Source organism: Bos grunniens, chromosome 25 (genome assembly GCF_055505025.1).
Source record: "Bos grunniens cultivar Pamir isolate PY7600 chromosome 25, Bosgru_T2T1.0, whole genome shotgun sequence".
NCBI lineage: Eukaryota > Metazoa > Chordata > Mammalia > Artiodactyla > Bovidae > Bos > Bos grunniens.
The window spans coordinates 20,753,287-20,775,304 of NC_141189.1; the positions used below are offsets into that span (position 1 = coordinate 20,753,287).

General features: G+C 46.1%; 1 protein-coding gene across 1 annotated transcript in view; it reads right to left on the reverse strand.

Annotated features, from left to right (window-relative positions):
• Positions 1–13,436: 13,436 nt before the first annotated feature.
• Positions 13,437–22,018, reverse strand: part of CACNG3 (calcium voltage-gated channel auxiliary subunit gamma 3) — a 100,696-nt gene continuing 92,114 nt past the window's right edge. Inside the window, exons 3-4 of the mRNA XM_086375292.1 lie at positions 20,267–20,407; positions 13,437–14,503 (exon numbers count right to left, since the gene is read on the reverse strand). Of these exons, the coding sequence (XP_086231418.1) occupies positions 13,992–14,503; positions 20,267–20,407 (653 nt within the window). The 3' untranslated portion in view covers positions 13,437–13,991. The remainder of the gene's footprint in view (positions 14,504–20,266; positions 20,408–22,018) is intronic.

Consider the following 22,018-nt stretch of genomic DNA (forward strand, 5'->3'; position numbering starts at 1 on the left):
CCATTGGACCACCCGGAAAGTTCTTGTAAAGAGACTTATTGCCTGGAATTGGCTTATATGATTGTGGGGCAGGCTGGGCAAATCTGAAATCTGTAGCACAGGCTGTTAGGAAGGGCAGCCTGGAAACCTGGATAGGAGCTGATGCTACTGTCCTCAGGAAGAATTTCTTTTTTTTTTTGGTCATGCCACACATCCTGCATTATCTTAGTTCCCTGATCAGGGAGTGAACCCAGTGAACCCAGTCCCTGGCAGTGAAATCACTGAGTCCTAACCACTGGACCACCAGGAGATTCCCCAGAATTTCTTCTTCTTTAGGGTAACCTTGGCTCTGCTCTTAAGGTCCTTCAACTGATTGCATCGGGTGGCCCAGATTGTTGAAAATAATTCCTTTTATGTAATGTCAACTACAGATGTTAATCACATCTGTAAAATCCTTCAAAGCAACACCAAGATGAGTGTTTGATGAGACTACTGGGATATTCACATAAAATGGACCATCACAGTGCTCAGTAAACGCTGGGCGAATTGACCAGTAATAATAAGCCAATATTTATAGAGTAGTTAATAGATGCCAGGCACTGTTCTGAGAACTTTGTACGATTAATTTGTTTACTATTCCCAGCAAACTTATAAGGTCAGTATTGTTATTACTCATGTTCGACTTTAGTGCTGTTTGTCAATCAATATTTCCCCTTCTTCTTTCTCTGGGCTTGTGGTAGGTTTTCACTTTGTTGTCCCCTTTAAATTCAGTATAGCCACATAACTTATTTGGTCAATGAATTATGAACAGGAATGATATGTATCATTTCCAGACAGAAACTTTTAAGGGCCAGTTTAGCATCTTGTTGTTTTCTCCTTGTCATTTTGACCAGCAATATCCAGATGGTGGACCCTCTACTGAGCAAGATGAACAAAACCCCAGCTGACCCCCAGTGGACACATAGCCTGTATTTTAAACTACTAATATTTGGGGCTTATTTGTTTCCACCGTATAACCTAATTTAACCTGATTATCTCCCTTTAAAGATAAGGGAACTGAGGCATGGAGAGATTAAGTCACACAAATAAAAATGATGGAGCCAGGATTCACATCCAACCATCTAACAGTCCCTGCTGTCTACAACCCTACAATGTCTCAGTATGATGCCAAAAACTCAGCCCCTACGCACTGGTGCTGAATAGAATAGAGACAAAGCTTTGGGTGAAGTAGAAAAGAAGAGCTTTATTTTTTTGCCAGGCAAAGGGGAACCCAGTGGGCTTGTGTCCTAAAGAACTGTGTATCTCAACCTGGGAGGATTTGGTGAGGAGTTTTATAGCAATGGTTCAAGCCTGGGGTTGCTGATAAGAATTAAGTGTGTGCGGGGCTGGAACTCCTTTAATCTGGCTTCAGGTGGTCTTCTCTGGAATGACAAATGCTAACATTTTCCATTTGTTGGGGGCTTTAGTTCTATAAAGAGCTCAAAGATGAGCTCTTTATGGGTACCCTTGAGGGGGAACCAGGACCCTGCTCCAAGGCTTCACCACTGTTTCCACACTCTTCCTTCCTTATCTCTGCAGCCCCCCTCCATTCCCTGAGTAGCAACAACTTGAATCTGCCCTCTGGAACTCAAGGAAGATCATGGAGACTGGAGTCTACTCCCTATAAACAAGGAAAGAATGGGGGACACAGAAATGCTTCCAGGCCCAGGAGCCCCACAGGGTCCTGCTCTGTTTCAAGATTGCCGTCTTTTCTTAGGTTTAATCCTTAATCCTTTCTGTTGGGAGCAGCTTTTAATTCCCCCATCCCCACCAAAAACTTCTGCCATTGTCTGGAGACATTTTTGGTTGTCACAACGTTGGGGGTGGGGCAGGGCAGTTGTGCTCCTGGCATCCGGTGGGTGGAAGCCAGGGCTGCCGCTAAACATCCTACAATACTCAGCGCAGCCCCAGAGCAGAGTTATCCAGACCCCAATGTCGCTTGCACCACCTTTGAGAAGTTCTGCCTTACACAAAATCGCTCTGTTGCTTACATTAACCGCAGCTGGCCACTTTTGCTTGCCACCAGAGGCTTGGTTGGGTTGTGATGAGTTAGTTAATCAATTAATTGAAAACAGCAGGGTGTCAGTGCTGGGCTGGGTCTTCGCTGACATTTGCCTGACTGATCCGGAGGAGTGAGTGGTGAGAGAGCCACATGCGTCGGTGACACTTCGCTGTGCCAGGGAGTGAAATGCCAAGCCGCTGGCGACACGTCGTCGCAGGAAGAGCTCACCAGGCTGTGCGAGTGGGCAGAGGAGTTGCCAGGGATGAGCTTTCAGTGTGGGCAAGTGCAAGGTGCTGCATTTGGCAGAAAATAATCCAAGCTATACTTAGAGGCTGGAAGAGAATGGAGCAGGATAGAAGAGAATGAATAGAAATGGAAAGGATTCCAGACACTGAGTCCCAAGACTGATTCTAAGACTCACCTGAGCTCCAGATAATGATACTATGCCAAGGCCCTTGGCTTGGATGTATTTGCTCAGAGTTCTGGGCTCTATTATCAGATCTACTTTTTATTTTCTGCAGGAACACAGACTCCACTTTTCCAGATTTTCTGATTTTCAAAAGAATTTCAAAATCCTGGCTTTTATATGTAAGTTCCCATCACCCCCCTCTTTTGTAACTTTAAATTTTGATATAATCTCAAGCCTATAGAAAAAAAAAATCACAAGAATGAAGAAAGAGCTTCTTCCCCTATCCTTTATCCAGATGCACCGGTTGCTATCATTTTCCCCATTTGCTTTATCACTTCAAGTTCCCAAATTTTACGAGCATCTCATGGATTAAGCTAAACAAGAATGTAAATAAACTTTGTTCCTTAATCTGTCATTGGCGACTACTGAAGCTCAGGCCCCCTTTTGATCAGTTAAGTTGAGAGTCAGCTGCAAGAGTGTCTGAACATTTGTATTTTAAAAAGTGTCCTGCAGATGGTGCTAATGGACATCCAAGGCTAAGAACCACTGGTCTGGGTCCCTCATGGTAATGTTATTCCCTTTATTGGTGACTGGCTTATGGGTGGACATATGCCCCAATTCTGGCCAAAGAGAATAGGGGGAAATGTAATGGAGTAGCTTCTAATAAAGATTTCTTCCCTCTTAAAGACGCACAGTAAAGAGGCAGCATCTTGCACAGATGTTGCATCTGTCTATGATGGGATATTATACCTGGGCATGATGGATACTGGCCCAAGGATGGAGCTGTGGAAAGATGGAAAGTCTTTGGGTCCTTGGATATATCTTTGAGCTGCTGAATTAACTAACCTGTGTGTGTGCTCAACAGCTGCAGTCATCTTTTCCTCTTTGTGACCACTTGGACCGTGGCCTGCTAGGCTCCTCTGACCATGGGATTTTCCTAGCAAGAATACTGGAGTGGGTTGCCACGCCCTCCTCCAGGGGATCTTTCTGACCCAGGGATGGAATCCACGTCTCCTGTGTCTCCTGTGTTGCAAGTGAATTCTTTACTGCTGAACCACCAGGGAAACCATTAACTAACCTGCGGGTCCCTTTATCTTGAGATTTCTTTTTACAAAGGCAACATTTTTTCTTGCTTAAGTTGAATGACAGAAATGAGCAGTCACTTGTTAAAGATCAATGCCTACCTTACGTCATGTAGAGTTATTACTGGGAACCAACTCTCCAGCCGTGGATGATGTTTTCAACATCACTTCCCCTGGAATCTGGAGCCACGTGACTCTTCTTACTAATGAAATGAATGGGTTGCTTCTGGGTCAAGGTGATTGAGTTTAGGGGCATGACCCTTCGCTTTCTCGCCACTACCACTCTCCCTCCCCCATCTACCCAGGTGGATGAGATCAGGCCACCCTGAAGCCACAAGATGGCACAACTGCAGGACAGAAGCAGCTTTGTCTCCTGAGTTACAACTTGAGTAGAGTCATCCAGGAGCATGGCTCAGCCAAAAACACCGGCATTGGACTTTGTGTGAGCAAGAAGTAAAGGTTTATTTGGTTAAACCCTAGAAACTTGGGAGGTTGTTATGATAACTTAGTTTACCTGATCAATACAATCTAGTTAAGTTAGAACGGAGTATTACTTGCAGTCAAGAGGTTTTTACTGAAAGCATCAGAGAAGGCCCTCTAAAGTCCAGATGCCCATCTTTTTTTTTTCTTTGCTGTGTCGTGAGGCTTGCAGGTTCTTAGTTCCCCGACCAGGGAGCAAACCTGTGGCAGTGAATGTGCTGGGTCCTAACCGCGGGAGCACAGGGGAAGTCCCCACAGGCCACCGTCTTAAAACTGGTTTTTGTTTGGTTGGTTTTGCTATTATTTGCAAAGAAGGAATCAGCAGCCCACAAATTTTACCTGACACCCAGGAGGTGCTTGCTTTCAGCCAATAACATGGCCTTGCCATTGGCTTTATGCTGACTTTGATTTTAGGCTCATGATTTACTGGCCCTCAGACACTGCCCCTTGGTTTTCGGTCCCCGGTTCTGTCTCAGTCTTGGCTCTTTCTGAACTGAACTGGCTTTGAAGTTCTGACCCCCCTTCTAGAAACATCCTGGCTAAATACTATTCTGGTCCAGCTATCCTGCTGTCCCCAAGAGGGACTCTCAGCTGCTCCCATATGGCTGGGTGTTCTCCAGCTCTGGAAGCTTCAGAAGTTCTTGTCACTGTTCACTTGGTGACTAGGAACAGAGACCCACTCAAGCTTGCTTGAGGAAAGAGGAGATTGTTGAAGGAATTCAGAAAAAGTCTCCCAGAGATCCCCTGCAATACGACTGGGCCAGAAGGAAATGGGACAGAGAAGCCATTAGAATCCAAGAAGGCCACGCTTTTCCTCTCCCTGTGCTACTTGTTTTCCCCTAAGTAATACTCCATGCATTCTCTTTCTTCCCTTCACATAGTTGAGCACTTACCAGATGAAAAGCTAGAACAAGACAGTCAAGGACACTGGTCTCACAGAACTTATCTTCTAGTAAGTAAACAAATACACAAAAGATAAAATATTACGCCCTTCTGAATGATCAAGGGAATAAGTATGGACTATAATAGAGAATAACAGGGGATCTGCTTTTGACAGTTGGCAAACAAAGAGGTGACTTGTCAGCTCAGACCTGAAGAATGGGAAGAAGACAACCATATAAAGAGAGAGATTTCAAGCAGTGGGAGCATTGGATGTGAAGGCCCTGAGGCAGAAATATGTTCGGCTGGATCAAGGGACTGAAAAGGGAGGACATGTGACTGGAGTGTAGGCCGCAACATGAAAGGTGGCATGGAATAAAGATGGATAGGTTCGTATGGTCTTAATAATGCAAGACTTTGGAGATTATGGCAAAATTTTGGATTTTATTTAAGTGTAATGGGAAGGCTTTGCAGGGTTGTCTCTTCATGACCAAACAGTTTTGTCTTATTTTAAAAAATAACTTCAGCTTGCCTTTGCCCCATTGTTGCCACCCTAGTCCCAAGGCTTCCTTGTATCTTTTCTGTTTCGCTGTCCCTAGCCAACTAGCAACTGATTTCTGTGGCTGTTGGTTAAAAGTTCCAGCAGAGATCATCTGATTGGCTCAGTTGACCTTTTAAAGTCAAGTCACAAGTTCCAGGTTACCGGCCTCCCTATGAATGAGTTGGCTAGCCTTCAATCAGGTACAAACTGTGATCCAATCAGCTGTGTCTGGCAGCAAGTGTGTACGTGTGTGTGTGTGTGTGTGTGTGTGTGTAAGTGTGTGTATGTTTGTGTGAGTCACTCAGTCGTGTCTAACTCTTCGCCACCCCATGGGCTGTAGCCTGCCGAGCTCCTCTGCATCTCCTGCAATGGCGGGGATTCTTTATTAACTATACCACCTGGGAAGCCCCCATCCACCAGAGACTGTGGATAAAGCAAGTAATACAAAAACTATTGAAGAAGTATTTATTTCTAAAGATGAGATTTAGGAACTAATATTTCACTAGGTGCCTAACATAAAATTTCTGAAAAGACAAATAGATTGTCTCTAACATATACCTGACCTGCCTCTTGAGAAACCTATATGCAGGTCAGGAAGCAACAGTTAGAACTGGACATGGAACAACAGACTGGCTCCAAATAGGAAAAGGAGTATGTCAAGGCTGTATATTGTCACCCTGTTTATTTAACTTCTATGCAGAGTACATCATGGGAAACGGTGGGCTGGAAGAAGCACAGGCTGGAATCAAGATTGCTGGGAGAAATATCAATAACCTCAGATATGCGGACGACACCACCCTTATGGCAGAAAGTGAAGTGGAACTCAAAAGCCTCTTGATGAAAGTGAAAGAGGAGAATGAAATAGTTGGCTTCAAGCTCAACATTCAGAAAACTAAGATCATGGCATCTGGTCCCATCACTTCATGGGAAATAGATGGGGAAACAGTGTCAGACTTTATTTTTTTGGGCTCCAAAATCACTACAGATGGTGACTGCAGCCATGAAATTAACAGACGCTTACTCCCTAGAAGGAAAGTTATGACCAACCTAGATAGCATATTCAAAAGCAGAGACATTACTTTGCCAACAAAGGTCTGTCTAGTCAAGGCTATGGTTTTTCCAGTGGCCATGTATGGATGCGAGAGTTGGACTGTGAAGAAAGCTGAGCGCCGAAGAATTGATGCTTTTGAACTGTGGTGTTGGAGAAGACTCTTGAGAGTCCCTTGGACTGCAAGGAGATCCAACCAGTCCATTCTAAAGGAGATCAGTCCTGGGTGTTCTTTGGAGGGAATGATGCTAAAGCTGAAACTCCAGTACTTTGGCCACCTCATGCGAAGAGTTGACTCATTGGAAAAGACTCTGATGCTGGGAGGGATTGGGGGCAGAAGGAGAGGGGATGAAAGAGGATGAGATGGCTGGATGGCATCACTGACTCAATGGACATGAGTTTGGGTGAACTCCGGGAGTTGGTGATGGACAGGGAGGCCTGGCGTGCTGCAATTTATGGGGTCACAAAGAGTCAGACACGACTGAGCGACTGAACTCAACTGAACTGAACGTATACCTAAAATTAAAATTCCTTTTTTTTTTTATGTTTCAAAGTCTTTAAAAATTTTTCTAAACATTTTTTTTGTTTTTAAATTGAAGTATAGTCGATTTATAACATTATGCCTATCGCTGCTATACAGCAAAGTGACTCAATTGTACACATACAGACATTCTTTTTTTCATATTCTTTTCCATTATGGTTTAATCACAGGATACTGAATATAATTCCCTCTGTTGTACAGCAGGACCTTTTGTTTGTCCATCCTAGATATAATAGTTTACATCTAGGAATCCCAAACTCCCAGCCCTTCCCCACCCGCCCCCCCTTCCCCTTGGCAACCACAAATCTGTTCTCTATGTCTGAGAATCTGTTTCTGTTTTGTAAATAGGTTCGTTTGTGCCATATTTTAGATTCCACATATAAGTGGTATCATCTGGTATTTGTCTTTCTTTTTCTGACTTCCTTCACTTAGTATGATAATCTCTAGTTGCATCCATGTTGCTGCAAATGGCCTTATTTCTTTTCTTTTTTTTTTTTTTTTTTTATGGCTGATAAGTGGCCTCTGAATGTACTCAGGGTCAAAATTCCAAATCTTTTACATGGTTGTAATTCTCTATCCTCTGGATCCAGCTTTTCCTTTGGTTTTGTCTGATGCCGCCCTTCCTGTAACCTGTATGCATTGCAGTTTTACTGACTTTTTAGGAGTTGGAGGCGGGGTCTCTCCAGTCTCAGGGCCTTTGCATATGCTGAGGTTAATTTTTCCCTCCCTGTGTCCTTCTTTCACTTGGATAACACAAACTCTACTTTTAGGTATAATTGTAAATGCCAACTCCTGAGACTTGACCCTCCAACAAAATTAGAGCTCCCCATTTACAGGCCTATGTACTTTTTGCTCTCTGTTTTCCCCTTATGACATGATTGTAAATGATGCTGATTCGTGTGTCTAGTTGTTTAGTACTTGTCTCCCACACTGGACTGAGAGCAGTTGTATCTGTGGGGATTGTAGTTGTTTCTGACACACAGTAGCATAGTAGGTACTTGGTAATAAGTGCTAGATAAATGAATGAAGGAATGAATGTCATGAAGTGAGAGGTTATGTAGCCCAAGAAGCCACTAAAGACTTCATGGAGGTAGACGAGGCTTGATTTTGCTCTTGAAGAATGGACAAACGTGGAGAGGGCAAGGGGAAACGTTGTAGGCAGGAATAACACTCATCGGCAATGGCAGAGAGCTGGGAATAGGTATGTAGATGTGGGCGCTTCCCAGGTGGCGCTAGTGGTAAAGAACCCACCTGCCCGTGCAGGAGACATAAGAGGTTTGATCTTTGACTCGGGAAGATCCCCCGGAGGAAGGCATGGCAACCCACTCCAGTAGTCTTGCCTGGAGAATCCCCATAAACAGAGGAGCCTGGGGGGCTATAGTCCATGGGGTCACACAGAGTTGGACACAACTGAAGCGACTTAGCATGCAGGCTTGCATGTAGATGCTGGCTTGATTAGAAGTGTGTGTTGACACAATCTGGAAAATAAGATTGGATTGGTGGGAAATGATCCAGTAGGAACAATGTAAATCTGAGAACAATAATAAATATTAGCTAACCTGATAGCTCAACTGGTAAAGAATCTGCCTACAATGCAGGAGACCCTGGTTTGATTCCTGGGTTGGGAAGATCCCCTAGAGGAGAGAGTGGCAACCCACTCTAGTATTTTTGCCTGGAGAATCCCCATGGACAAAGGAGCCTGGTGGGCTACCGTGCATAGGGTCAGAAAGAGATGGACATGAGTGAGCAACTGACACAAAATAGCAACATTTATACGGTACATATTTTCTTTCAAGTATATTTCTAAGTGCTTTATGAAAATAAGCTCATTGAATCCTCACCACAAACCTATGAAGTAAGGACTACTTTTGCTTCCCTTTTACAGCAGGGAACGCTGAGGCACAGGGAGATCATCTTGTTAAAGTCATCATGGCTGATGAATGCAGAGCTGGGATTCAAATCTGGGCAGTGCAGCTACAGCATCTGCTTGCTTGAATGTTATGCTCTCTTGAAAGGTAGAGACAAAACTTGGCCCTGAGGGCTGCAGAATAGAGATACAAGACAGAGAAGCCCCAGTGTTCTGCTCTTGAAATCGGCCGTAGGATGTTGCTGGTCCATAAATGAGAGGACTGGGAAAGGAGCTGCATTGTGGTGAAGGAAATGGGGGGGACCTCAGCGGTGGAGCAAGAGATTTGAGAAGTGTGACCCAGAAGGCTTAGTGAGTGGCTATTGCATAGAGTTTAGAGTCAGGTAGATGCCAGTCCGAGCACCTCCTTTGCTGTTTCTTTGCAAGTTTTAACATCTATCCGATGGATTTAATGATAGTACATACCCAAATGTTAGGATGGAAAAACACAAATTAAGAGAAGCTCCTGACACATTGCTTGGCACACACAGTAGGCGCCTAGTGAATGTGAATACTCTTCACAGGACTTTGGATGACAGGATTGCCCAGGGTCCTGGCCGTGAACTGGAAGTGTTGATATGAATATGTACTTGATGCCAGCCAGCCGGGTGCATCTGAGCGGCCTTCACGCAAAGGCACTCTGAGGTCTCACATGCTGAAACCTTGCAGGGAGCAAGGGGGTCCTTCCAAGGGTCAGGTGCCTGCTTCTCTCCTCCAGCTCTCTGGCCTTTGCAGAGGAATTCGTACTGGGTCTCCTGAGCAGATGTCCAGTTAGTTAAGCCCCTGGGTTTTTTTCTCTCCATCCCTGATCAGCTCCCCAGATGCCCTGTTTTTGGCAAACTCCTGGTTCTCAGGGCTGCAGGTTGCTGAGTCTTCCCTTCACAGTATCCATCACCTACCTGCTCCATCTCTTAGATCTTTCCCTCTCCAAGAGTGCCCGGAGCCACTCCTCCCGAAGTGTTAGATGAGATAATTTGACCTGACACATGGCCGCAGTATTAGAGAGCAGTGTTAGTGAGGGGGTTTTCCCCTTGCCGTTTTTCCTGATTAAGCCAAGGGAAGCATCTTCTTTGTTGCTAGAGTATCTTAACATCTTTCTAACACTTTGATTATGTCCATTTTTACAAAGAGCAGGCAGCCGGCCTTTGGCTTACAATAGGCAGCGGCTAGAATATGGCAGGATTGTGTTGCTTTTTTCTGTAGTTATTCTCCTAGTTACCATTTGCTTATGGTAAGCAATTCAATTTTCTTTTTTACAATAGTGATATAAAGTTCATTTTCAAGATATATTTATTAAAGTAAAAAGCGAGTCAATTTAAAGAGAAACATTAAATAAATAATGGCTGATGTGGTACGTGGATATGAAACATTTTTGCAAGGGTTGAATTCAAATGACTGAGGTTTGGGAAATGCGGCAGAGGGAGGAAATTGGTCAAATTAGGAAGCAGAGTCTTGGCTCTCAATGCTGGCTCTGTTATCGGTACCTAAGACACTCTCCTCAAGCCTCTCTTTCCTCACCTGCTGAAATGAGAATAATAATTCTTCCTACACGTGGGTTGTCTTAAGGATTCAGTGAGATAATTTGATGTATGTGTGTAATTTGCAAACAATGTCTCTCAAGTGTCAAACAAAACAAATTGTTACTAGTCTGCACTCTACAATAAAATTCACTGTGGGTGTGAGTGTGGGCACGTGATTGGCTTCCCAGAATTTGGAGCCTGCAGTGGGAATGAAGTCTTGACAATCACACACCCTCTCTGGCCTCAGTTTCCTCCTAGGTAAAATGGGGATATTTCTGGGAGGATTAAATGATGCAATATGTGTAAGTTTCCACAACACAGCCTGGTACCCAGCAGAGTTAGGTAAGCGTGAGCTCCTATGACCATAACTCTGCCTCCTTGAGTGGCTGGAGCTGGAAGTGGGATGGAGGCTTGACAAGTTGGTGTGTGCCACACTCACCCCAGGAGTCACTGCAGGCAGGGATGCTGTCTGTCTCTCATGCTTTCTGGTATCAGTATTCAAAATATTCAAATGTCCTTCCACTTTCACTCCCCTGAGCCCCTCAGGGACTGTGCAAAGTACACCGTTACCCCCAGAAGAGACTAGCTTCCATTTGGCTTCAGTCTTCCTATAGTCATGCTTGCTGCGGACTGAATGGGATCCCTCCCCACCATCTAAATCCACACACTGAAGCCCTAAGCTTCAAAATGATGACATATGGAGATGAGGCATTTGGGAAGTAATTAGGGATCAAGCTCAAGCTCAAGAGTGCATGCTCAGTCATGCCTGACTCTTTGTCACCCCATGGATTGTAGCCCATCAGGCTCCTCTGTCCGTGGGATTGTCTAGGCAGGAATACTGGAGTGGGTTCTCTCCAGGGGATCTTCCTGATCCAGGGATTGAACTCGCACCTCCTGCATCTCCTTCTTTGCAGGCAGATGTTTTTTTACCACTGAGAAATCGGGAAAACCCTTAATGAGGGTGGGCCCTTGTGATGGAGTTAGTGGCTCTGTCATGTTAGGACACAGTGAGAATGTGGCTGTCTTCAAGCTAGGAGGAGAGCCCTCACCAAGAACAAAATCTGCTGTCATCCTGATCTGGAACTGCCCAGCCTCCATAACTTTAAGAAATAAATGTCTGCTATTAAGCCACCCTGATCTATAGTATTTGTTATGGAAGCCCAAACTCAGCTAATGCTCAGTCTACCCAGAAGTCATCCATAAGGTAAAAAGCATAAGATGATGCTGTGAAAGTGCTGCACTCAGTATGCCAGCAAATTTGGAAAACTCAGCAGTGGCCACAGGACTGGAAAAGGTCAGTTTTCATTCCAATCCCAAAGAAAGGCAATGCCAAAGAATGCTTGAACTACTGCACAATTGCCCTCATCTCACATGCTAGTAAAGTAATGCTCAAAATTCTCCAAGCCAGGCTTCAGCAGTACGTGAACCGTGAACTTCCAGATGTTCAAGCTGGTTTTAGAAAAGGCAGAGGAACCAGAGATCAAATTGCCAACATCCGCTGCATCATGGAAAAAGCAAGAGAGTTCCAGAAAAACATCTATTTCTGCTTTATTGACTATGCCAAAGCCTTTGACTGTATGCATCATAATAAACTGTGGAAAATTCTGAAAGAGATGGGAATACCAGACCATCTGACCTGCCTCTTGAGAAACCTGTATGCAGGTCAGGAAGCAACAGTTAGAACTGGACATAGAACAACAGACTGGTTCCAAATAGGAAAAGGAGTACGTCAAGGCTGTATATTGTCACCCTGCTTATTTAACTTCTATGCAGAGTACATCATGAGAAACACTGGGCTGGAAGAAGCACAAGCTGGAATCAAGATTGCTGGGAGAAATATCAATAACCTCAGATATGCAGATGACACCACCCTTAAATGGCAAAAAGTGAAGAGGAACTCAAAAGCCTCTTGATGAAAGTGAAAGAGGAGAGTGAAAAAGTTGGCTTAAAGCTCAACATTCAGAAAACGAAGATCATGGCATCTGGTTCCATCACTTCGTGGGAAATAGATGGGGAAACAGTGGCAGACTTTGTTTTTTGGGGCTCCAAAATCACTGTAGATGGTGATTGTAGCCATGAAATTAAAAGACGCTTACTCCCTGGAAGGAAAGTTATGACCAACCTAGATAGCATATTCAAAAGCAGAGACGTTACTTTGCCAACAAAGGTCCGTCTAGTCAAGGCTATGGTTTTTCCAGTGGTCATGTATGGATGTGAGAGTTGGACTGTGAAGAAAGCTGAGTGCCAAAGAACTGATGCTTTTGAACTGTGGTGTTGGAGAAGACTCTTAAGAGTCCCTTGGACTGCAAGAAGATCCAACCAGTCCATCCTAAAGGAGATCAGTCCTGGGTGTTCACTGGAAGGACTGATGTTGAAGCTGAAACTCCAATACTTTGGCCACCTCATGTGAAGAATTGACTCATTGGAAAAGACCCCAATGCTGGGAAGGATTAGGGGCAGGAGGAGAAGGGAAAGACAGAGGATGAGATGGCTGGATGGCATCAGAGACTCGATGGACATAAGTTTGGGTGAACCCCAGGAGTTGGTGAGGGACAGGGAGGCCTGGCGTGCTGTGATTCATGGGGTCGCAAAGAGTCGGACACTACTGAGCGACTGAACTGAACTGAATAATTTTACACAAGATGTTCTATTTAAGCCTCACAACTCTGTCAAGGAGAATACTGTACCATGCTCCATTTTACAGATGAGAAGGCTGAGGCTTGAAGGTCAGGTGGACTTTCCCCAGTTCCTAGAGCTACTGGGTACCAGAGCTATATTTCTGAACACATGTTTGCCTCCAGTAGCTTCTGGGGATTCAGGCGAGGGTTACAGACTCTGCCATTGGTGAGAGCACCTTGCTGTCCTCAAGAGGGGAAGGCGGATCCTTCCTGGTGACTGGAGTGTGGATGAGTAAAGTTCAGCTTTCAACGTGGACATGAGTCAGCTTGAGGGCAGGGCAGTGAATTTGTGCAGGAATTACCCAGAAGAAACAAAGCACTCCCGCTCTGTGAGTTACAACAAGGCAAAACTTTTAATACATGAGTGCTTATTACATTAGCTGCTTCGGGGCTCTGACATCTTTGATTTCTGGTCATGTTATTCTAACACGGAAAGGTGAATGCCTCCCTCCGGGCCACCTGGGCGGTTAAGTGGCCTGAGGATTTGCATGAGTGGACAATGGGGACACCTGTGCACACACCTGGGGATTTGGAGACCCCACCACCCCCCACCCAGCCACCACCCATGACTTTGAGTAAAGTCCTCTTCCAAGGAGGGAAGAATGAGGAGGTCCTTCCAGTAAAGAAGGAAGAGAGGAAAACATCTGTCACAGATACACACAGAGAGAAACGACATCATGGGATTGGCTTGAAAAGTGGGGGAAGGGATGGACCGGTTAGGACCTGGAGGGGGAGGGGTGAAGTGTGGGAGAGGGCTGAGTCCATTTGGTTTCATTCTTTGTAAAAAGTAATACCATCACGAGGACCATGCCATGCAACCTCAGAGACTCCTCTGTCCACTTCCCCCCGCGCTGTGCTGGGGCGGAGGGCAGAGGGCCGAGGTCAGTTCAGACGGGCGTGGTGCGCCTGTTGGCCGGATTATTATGCAACGACTCTTTGAACTCTTTGGGCGTGGAGTTGTGGAACTGTAGAAAAGCGTGGTCCCGGTCGGAGTTGAGGAGGGTCCCCATGGTGATCTTTGAGGGGTCCCGGGACAGGGTGAACATTGAGATGTCAGTGGAAGGGATGGTGTGGAAGCCTTTGCTGATGGGGGACAGGTCTCGGGATCTGGGTTCCGTGGAGCGGGAACTCGACCGCCTCCGAAATCTATACCTGTAGGGTGGAAGGCGAGCGAAGGTCGATTTCTTCAGGAGCTCCGAGTGGGATTTGGCACGTAACTGCTGATGCTTTTCTATATAGATGTGCACCGCGACGACCCCCACAATTTCCGCGATGATGAAAGAGAAGGCTCCGAAGTAAAAGGACCAGCCATAGGAGTAGCTCTTTTTGGAGTCACGCTGCCCAGGGTCTCCAGCATTGGCTGATATATAAACTATGATGCCGATGATGTTGCTTAACCCTAAAAGAAGGGGAAAGAAAAATACATCCTTTATAAACCTCAGAGGTAACTGTGACTTAGGCTTGAACTATTTATTTTGAAAATGTGAAGATGACAGGGAGAGAGGAGAATGGATTTATGGCCGGAAATCCAGCTGCTGAACTCTTCCCGCAGGGTGTGTCTCTCGGGAAATGAAAAATTCTGCTGATCCATCCCTGGTGGGAAGCATTCAGCTAAAGAATACACCTTACTCCTCCAGCAAGTGCAGCAGAAATCAAAGTGCATGTATTTTCCCTTAGAAACAATTCATTCCATCAAAACTTAGTCTTCAGCACTAAGTCATGAGGATGGTAAAATGAACGAGATACAGATTCTTGCCCTTGAGTTTCTCACCGTTAGTAGGAGAAACTGACATGTAAATGCAATTACAGCAAAATACAGTCAGGGCTCCACCAGAGACTTACATAAAATGGTTCAGGAGCAAAAAGAGAAGATGACTCAGCCACTTTGTCCTGAAGACAAGGTGATGTTTGAGCAGGTCCTGAACAGCTCCTGGCTCACCAGGAGATGAAAGGCTGTTGACAACAGAGTTGAGAATAACTTATAGTAGCAGTCTCGCCTGGATGGTGGGAAGGTTGATGGCATCTTGAGCCTCAATAAGAGGCAGCAGAGAGAGGAGGCTTAGAGAAGAAGAACGGGGTTAGAAGTGCTTATTGAGAGTCCAGATATGGCTTCCCAGTGGATATTTCTGGGTCTGGAATGAAGTTTGGAGAAAGAATGACCCATGGGTAAGGGACAGTAACTAACTATATCTTTTTATCTGCACGGGGGATACAATAATATTTTAAATTAGCTATTGTTCAAACATCAGGAATTGGGGAATGTGAAGCTGTTGTCCTCAGTAGGCAAGGTCTGCAGACTTGGTGTCCCCAAGGGCCAAAAGAATAGTTCTGGAAAGAGCTGTCCAGTCGCTTGGAGAGAATTGATTCTCTAGGGAGTAGTAAGAAGGAATGAAAGAACCTGAGGGTCTGTGGCTGCTTCTCTCACACGATTGTCCAAAGCTAACAATATCTCTTTGTGTCTCTTTGCTTTAAGGGCCTCATCTAAGCCTTATACCAGTAATGACTCAGGGAGGCTTGTACATCAGCTGGAGTCTTCTAGCCTACAAACCCAGGCTGCCTCTAAATGGAAGTTGTCCCTTCTTACAGTTCCCAGTGTGTACGTGCTAAGTCACTTCAGTCATATCTGACTCTTTGTAACCCTATGGACCATAGCCCACAAAGCTCCTCTGTCCATGGGATTCTCCGGGCAAGAATACTGGAGTGGGTTGCTGTGCCCTCCTCCAGGGGATCTTCTGGACCTAGGGATCCAGCCCAGGTCTCTTACATCTCCTGAATTGGCAGGCTGTTTCTTTACCACTAGCGCCACCTGGAAAGCCCATCGTTCCCAGTACTAGTTGGTAAATAACCATTTCCATTGGCCTGCTGAGCATCCCCACCATTGAACACCTCATACTCTTCCTGGGGATCCTCAGGATTTCCCCAGAGTCCAGCAACCAAGTTTTTGTTGTTGTTGTTATTGTTCTTTTTAATTGGGGTATAGTTGCTTTGGAACTTCCCACTAGTGGTAAAGAATCTGGCTGCCAATGCAGGAGACCCAAGAGACATGGGTTTGATCCTCTGGAGTAGGAAGTGGCAACCCACTCCAGTATTCCTGCCTGGAAAATTCCATGGACAGAGGAGCCTGGCGGACTACAGTCTATGGGGTTGCAAAGAGTCGGACATGACTGAGTGACTGAGCAACATAGCTGCTTTACAATGTTGTATTAGTTTCTGCTGTACAACAACATGAATTACCAATAGGCATACATATATCCCCTCCCTCTTGGACCTCTCCACCCCCTATCCCTACCACCCATCTAGGTCACCACCGAGCACCGAACTGAGCTAGTAGGAACCTACAGTAGGTTCCTGCTAGCTATCTGTTTTATGCATGGCAGTGCCCATATGTCAGTCCCAATTTCCCAATTCATCCCCCCACCTCAGATCCACATGTCCATTCCCTACATCTGCATCTCTATTTCTGCCCTGCAAATAGGTTCATCTGTACAAAGGGTTAAAGCTTGGCATAGCAAGGGCCACTCCATTCTACTCCAGTTCTGATTGACTGGTGCTCATGCATTAAAGGGATTCATGTTTTGAATATGATCTCTGGCCACACTCCATCTAGGACTCTCCCCTAGAAGGCAGGGCCAGGGTCTGCTTCTTCCCTGTCTCCTCTTGGCTTTACCCAGCACAGGCACTCAGCAGGTAGGCAGCGGGTTCTAATCATGGAGCTATTTCTTCATATGGGGGTTGACACGGCCAGCCCTGTGTCAAGCTGCAGAAAACCACAGGGTGAAAAAAACGGCTCCTGTTTCTGGAGTGTCAGTTTGGCTTGAAGATGAGTAGGGAAGACACATTCTTTTATATTAAAATGAACATGGATATAATAAGGAGAAGAGAGCAGAATTCACATGAATTTTTAAGTATAAATGGGAGACAGACTTCAAAGACATTTCAGCTCATGGAAGGCAGCTTCTGGTGATGCCCCCTGACTCCCCAGGGTCACATTTTTCACTCTCCTCTGCCTGCAGGGAAATTTTGGTGGCAAAGTTTGAGAAGCCCTGGAAAGAAGTCTTGCTGAAAAAAAAAAAAAGAAAGAAACTCAAAGAGATACTTGGATGTCAGCGCAGGTTAAAGGAGGTGACAAGCCAAGCGAGTTGCCACTTGTTTCTATGGCATTGATGATACGCCAGGCACTGTGCAAAGTCTTTACGTGCATGATCTCAATTAATCATTGCAACAGTCCTGCTTTAAAAAAACAAAAAAACAAAAAACCTTTTTTTTTTTTCACAGATGAGGAAACTGGGACACAGAGAAAATAACTTCCCAAGTCAACACAGCTGGGAAATGGCCTGTGTGCTTGTGCTAAGCTGCTGTAGTCATGTCCGACTCTTTGTGACCCCATGGACTGTAACCCACCGGGCTCCTCTGTCCATGGGATTCTCCAGGCAGAAATACTGGAGTGGGTTGCTATGCCCTCCTCCAGGAGATCTTCCTGACCCAGGGATTGAGCTGGTGTCTCTTAAATCTCCTCCATGGACAGGTGCGTTCTTTACCACCTTGGAAGCCCTGGGAAATGGCAAAGGTGGGGTTTGAACCCAAGATTGTCTCTTGCTCCCTGAGCTCAGATCTAGCTAGGTTTGTTCACCGCTATGGTCTTATCTCCTTGCCCAGAGCCTGACCCGAAGCAAGAGCACAGTGCATATTTGTTGAATTGAATCAACATGAGAATTAAATGGTACAACATATATAATACCAGCTTTTATGCATCCTAGGTGGTCCTAGTGGTAAAGAACCCGCCTGCCAATGCAGGAGACATAAGAGATGCAGGTTTATCCCTGGGTTGGGAAGATCCCTTGGAGAAGGACATGGTGACCCACTCCAGTATTCTTGCCTGGAGAATCCCAAGGACAGAGAAGCCTGGTGGGCTACAGTCCATGCAGTCACAGAGTTGGACATGACTGAAGTGACTTAGCACTATGCATCCCACAGTTACTGCCAGCTAGATGCAGTTCTAGGCATTTTCCACATACCAACTATCTAATCCTCTGAGCAGGCTTAAGAAGTAGAGCCATTATTACCCCCATTTTTCAGATGAGGAAATGGAGGCATTGATTGGTTAAGAGACTTGCCTGAGGTTACCACACAGGGGAGTGGTAGAGCCACGATTTGCCCCAGGCAGCCTGACTTCAGAGCCCATGGTCTTGAGCATAATGCCCAGTTCCTGGCGCATAGTAGGTACTCAATAAAGGATTGTTGACTGCTTGCCAGAAATCATAGGACCTTAGAATAACTGAGCAAAAAGAGCCTTCGGGAGTGCTGAATCCTACTTTCATTTTGTAGGTGGAAGAACAGAGGCTCTTTAGGGCCCTCAGGGAGGTCAGTGGTGGGGGGAGAGCTAGGATTAGACAGACCCCCAGCTTCTGGCTCCCCTCAGGCCCTTGTTGCTGCCCCTTGTCTTCCCCGGTTCCCGTGAGTCTATTCTACCTGCTGTCTCTCACAACACCCCTTGTAACAGGACGTTTGCTGGTGACACACTCTCCCTTCACAATCCCCTTGGGGGACAAAATAATGATCTTCTCCTGTTTAGGAAACCCTCATGTCAGCACAACACAGCATCCCCTGGGTCAGTCAGAGACCGGGAGGTCTGGAGGGGCCCCCGACAACTAGAACGTGCCTCAAAGCAATGCAAGTCCCTGGGTCTGCCAGCTGTTAGCGTCTGTCCACACAGAGTGTCACCTTTAATAAAATCATAAGCTGATCTTATTCTCCTGACAAGATGGTCTGTGGCTCGAGTTGGTTCCCAGACACTCAGCGCTGGATTCCGTCCTCCTTCCCCTTTTCCAAGAAGGGAAAAGAATAGGGAGGATACTGAGAAAGATCTTAGAGGGGGCTGGGAAGCTGGGCTTCCAACTTCAGAACTATTGTGTTGCTTTTAACTTGCTAGAAAATAATATTGTGCTTTTTACGTTCAACCTCCTTCCAACAACCCTATGAAATAAGCACTGGTACTTTTCCCCCCATTTTATAGTTGAGGAAATCAAGTTACAGGGATTTGGTAACATTTCCAGGGTCCCATAAGTTTAGCCAAAATTCAAATCCAGGCAGGTAAGCTATTCTGTTTTTGTGGTTGTTGTTTCGTCGCTAAGTCGCGTCTGTCTCTTTTGCAACTCCATAGGCTGTAGCCTGCCAGTCTCCTCTGTCCATGGGATTTCCCAGGCAAGAATACTGGAGTGGGTTGCCATTTCCTCCTCCAGGGGATCTTCTCCACCCAGGGATAGAAACCCACATCTCTCGCATCTCCTGCATTGGCGGGAGGATTCTTTAGCACTATCACCACCTGTGAAGCCTCTTCTCTGTTTCTACCCAAGTAAATATTCTGCCATTATGGGTTAAAGTTTGGAGGTCGTCATCAAAGAGTCAAGCTCTCTTCCCTCTTTTCATCTCTAAAGCATTTCATTCAGATGGCATCGACTGAAGGGTGGGGTGGGAAGAGACTGCAAAGCAAAGAGGCGTGGAAACCCAAAAGGGAGGAAGATGAGCGGGTGGAGGAGGGATGGAGATAAAGGAGGAGAGAGGAGGCAGAAACAGGAACCCTTCTCGAGACTGTCTCATCCTCCTTACCACCCTCTGCCACCTTCCGGTCAGGGCTGCTATTGATAAGATCTTTCCTGAGAGCATCTGAGGCTGCTGGGTTTTCTGTTGTTCCCAGAGATGCTCTGGACAGCCTGAGGATTTGAGTTCTTGAAGAGCTGTGACCAGTAGTTCACCAGTAAACCCAGGTCTCACAGGGCCAGAAATAGTGTATGATCGTATCCAGAAGTTGGACCCCTTTAAAACACACTGGACTCATCTCTCGAGTCACACCTTACACACACCATACACGCTCCCTGCCCACTCTGAACAGACATACACAGGCACATTCTTATTAATCATTCTCCCATCTCTGAGCCGACCTAAGTACCCATCTCCTCCTCATCTTCCCTCTGTCCATTCTCCAGCTAGATTGTCAGCATCTTTGGTTCTTATTAAAGCCTTTGGTTCTCATTCTTAACACACAGGTCGAACATTTTCTTGCTCCTTCCCTGGAGGGAACCCTGAATAGCATGGCTTTGTCCTTCTGGCCCTGGCTCGGGTTTGGTGTCTGTGATGCTCTCTGGGCAGAAGCCAAGATGCTCACCTGCAGAGACAAAAAAGATGCCCGCGCTGAGGATGACGTTGTGTCTGCTGCGATGGAACTCGCTGGCTGCCACGCAGAGCCCGCCGAAGAAGAGCAGCGTGACGCTGAGGATAGGGAAGACGCTGGAGGCCCTCACAGCCCCTGTGGAGAGAAGGAGAGAGGGTTCTGCCTGCACCCAGCCAGCCCTGAGATCCCCCTCCACAGACATGGGGGTGCCTGGTTGGAGGACAGCACGTGAGCAGGAGGAGTCTACATCTAACACCCTGGGCTTGGGGTTAACGGTCTGTAGTCATCATCCTGAAATGCATAATAGCTTTATTTTGAATGTGTGTTTTTCAAATAAGTCTGATGGGCCAATGGAGCATGCGCCATGGGCTTCGAACCTCGACTCATGTGGCATCCCACTCCCCACCACATTGCTACCTCCCGTTCTCCGTGGGGTGGTTCCTAGCTGCCCCTCCCCACCCCAACAAGTGACCGCTGCTACCCTCGGCTCCTGAGCATGGACACAGGGAGAATCAGGATTGGGTGCAAGCCCTGGGCACCCTTGAGTGTCCTTATGCTGGAGGGAGTGTGACATTACATAGCAAGTAAAAGACACCATGACAGGTGGAGAGAGAGAAGGCAGAAGAAGGGAAACAGCATTTTTGGCCAGCGTTTTGAACCAGAAACCCAGGATTTTCATTTTGCCCTGGGTCCTGCAATTTAGGTAGCTGGTGGGGCATCCTGGGATTCCCATTAGATCACAAGCTCTCTTTCCCAAAACACACGAACATTCATTTAGTACTGAGTCTGGCAATGACCATGCAATATCTATTTAGTCACTGGATAAACACATGAATTTAGTTATTCATTCATCAAGGCTTCTGGGGCACCTACAAAATGCCAGGGGCTCTGCTGGGTCCTGGCATACTGACAGAAATGTTTAAACACCCCCAGGGGCACAGGTGTGGCCCTTCAAAGGGGAAAGAGAGGATGCTAGTTGAGGCCTAGGGAAAGTCTTCAAAACAAGTGTGTTAACTCTTGTTACTAGATCATAGAGAGGCCCTAAGGTTTTGGGGGAAGGGGCCTTCAGGTGGGGATTCCAGTATTTGCCCAACCAGTATTAGAGTATTTCCTGAAATACTTGGGCCAGAATATCAGTTGGATAAATTCTGCCTTCATTGAGGTACAAAAGAGCTGAGGTCCCACCCTTATGGGACTTGCATTCTAACAGAGATGACGGGTAGGAGCTGCTACCTAATTTTTAGGGCCCTATGCAGGATGAAAATGCAAGGCCTCTTGTTATAAAATTATTAAGAATTTCAAGATGGTATGGTGACTAGACTTATCATGGCAATCATTTTGAAATGTATAGAAATATCAAATCATTTTGTTGTGTAACAGGAACCAACATAGTGTTGTAGGTTAGAAAGTGAAAGTGACTCAGTCATGCCCAACTCTTTGCGACCCCATGGACCCCAGTCCATAGAATTCTCCAGGCCAGAATACTGGAGTAGGTAGCTGTTCCCTTCTCCAGCAGATCTTCCTGAAGCAGGGATCTAACTGGAGTCTCCTGCATTGCAGGCAGATTCTTAACCAGCTGAGCTACCAGGGAAGCTCCAATTGTAGGTCAGATCTACTTCAAAAACAAACTCATAGAAAAAGAGACCAGATTTGCGGTTACTAGAGGTGGGGACTAAGGGGAAGGGGGAATGAAATGAAGGTGGTCAAAAGGTACAGACTCCCAGGTTATAAGAAAAATAAGTACTA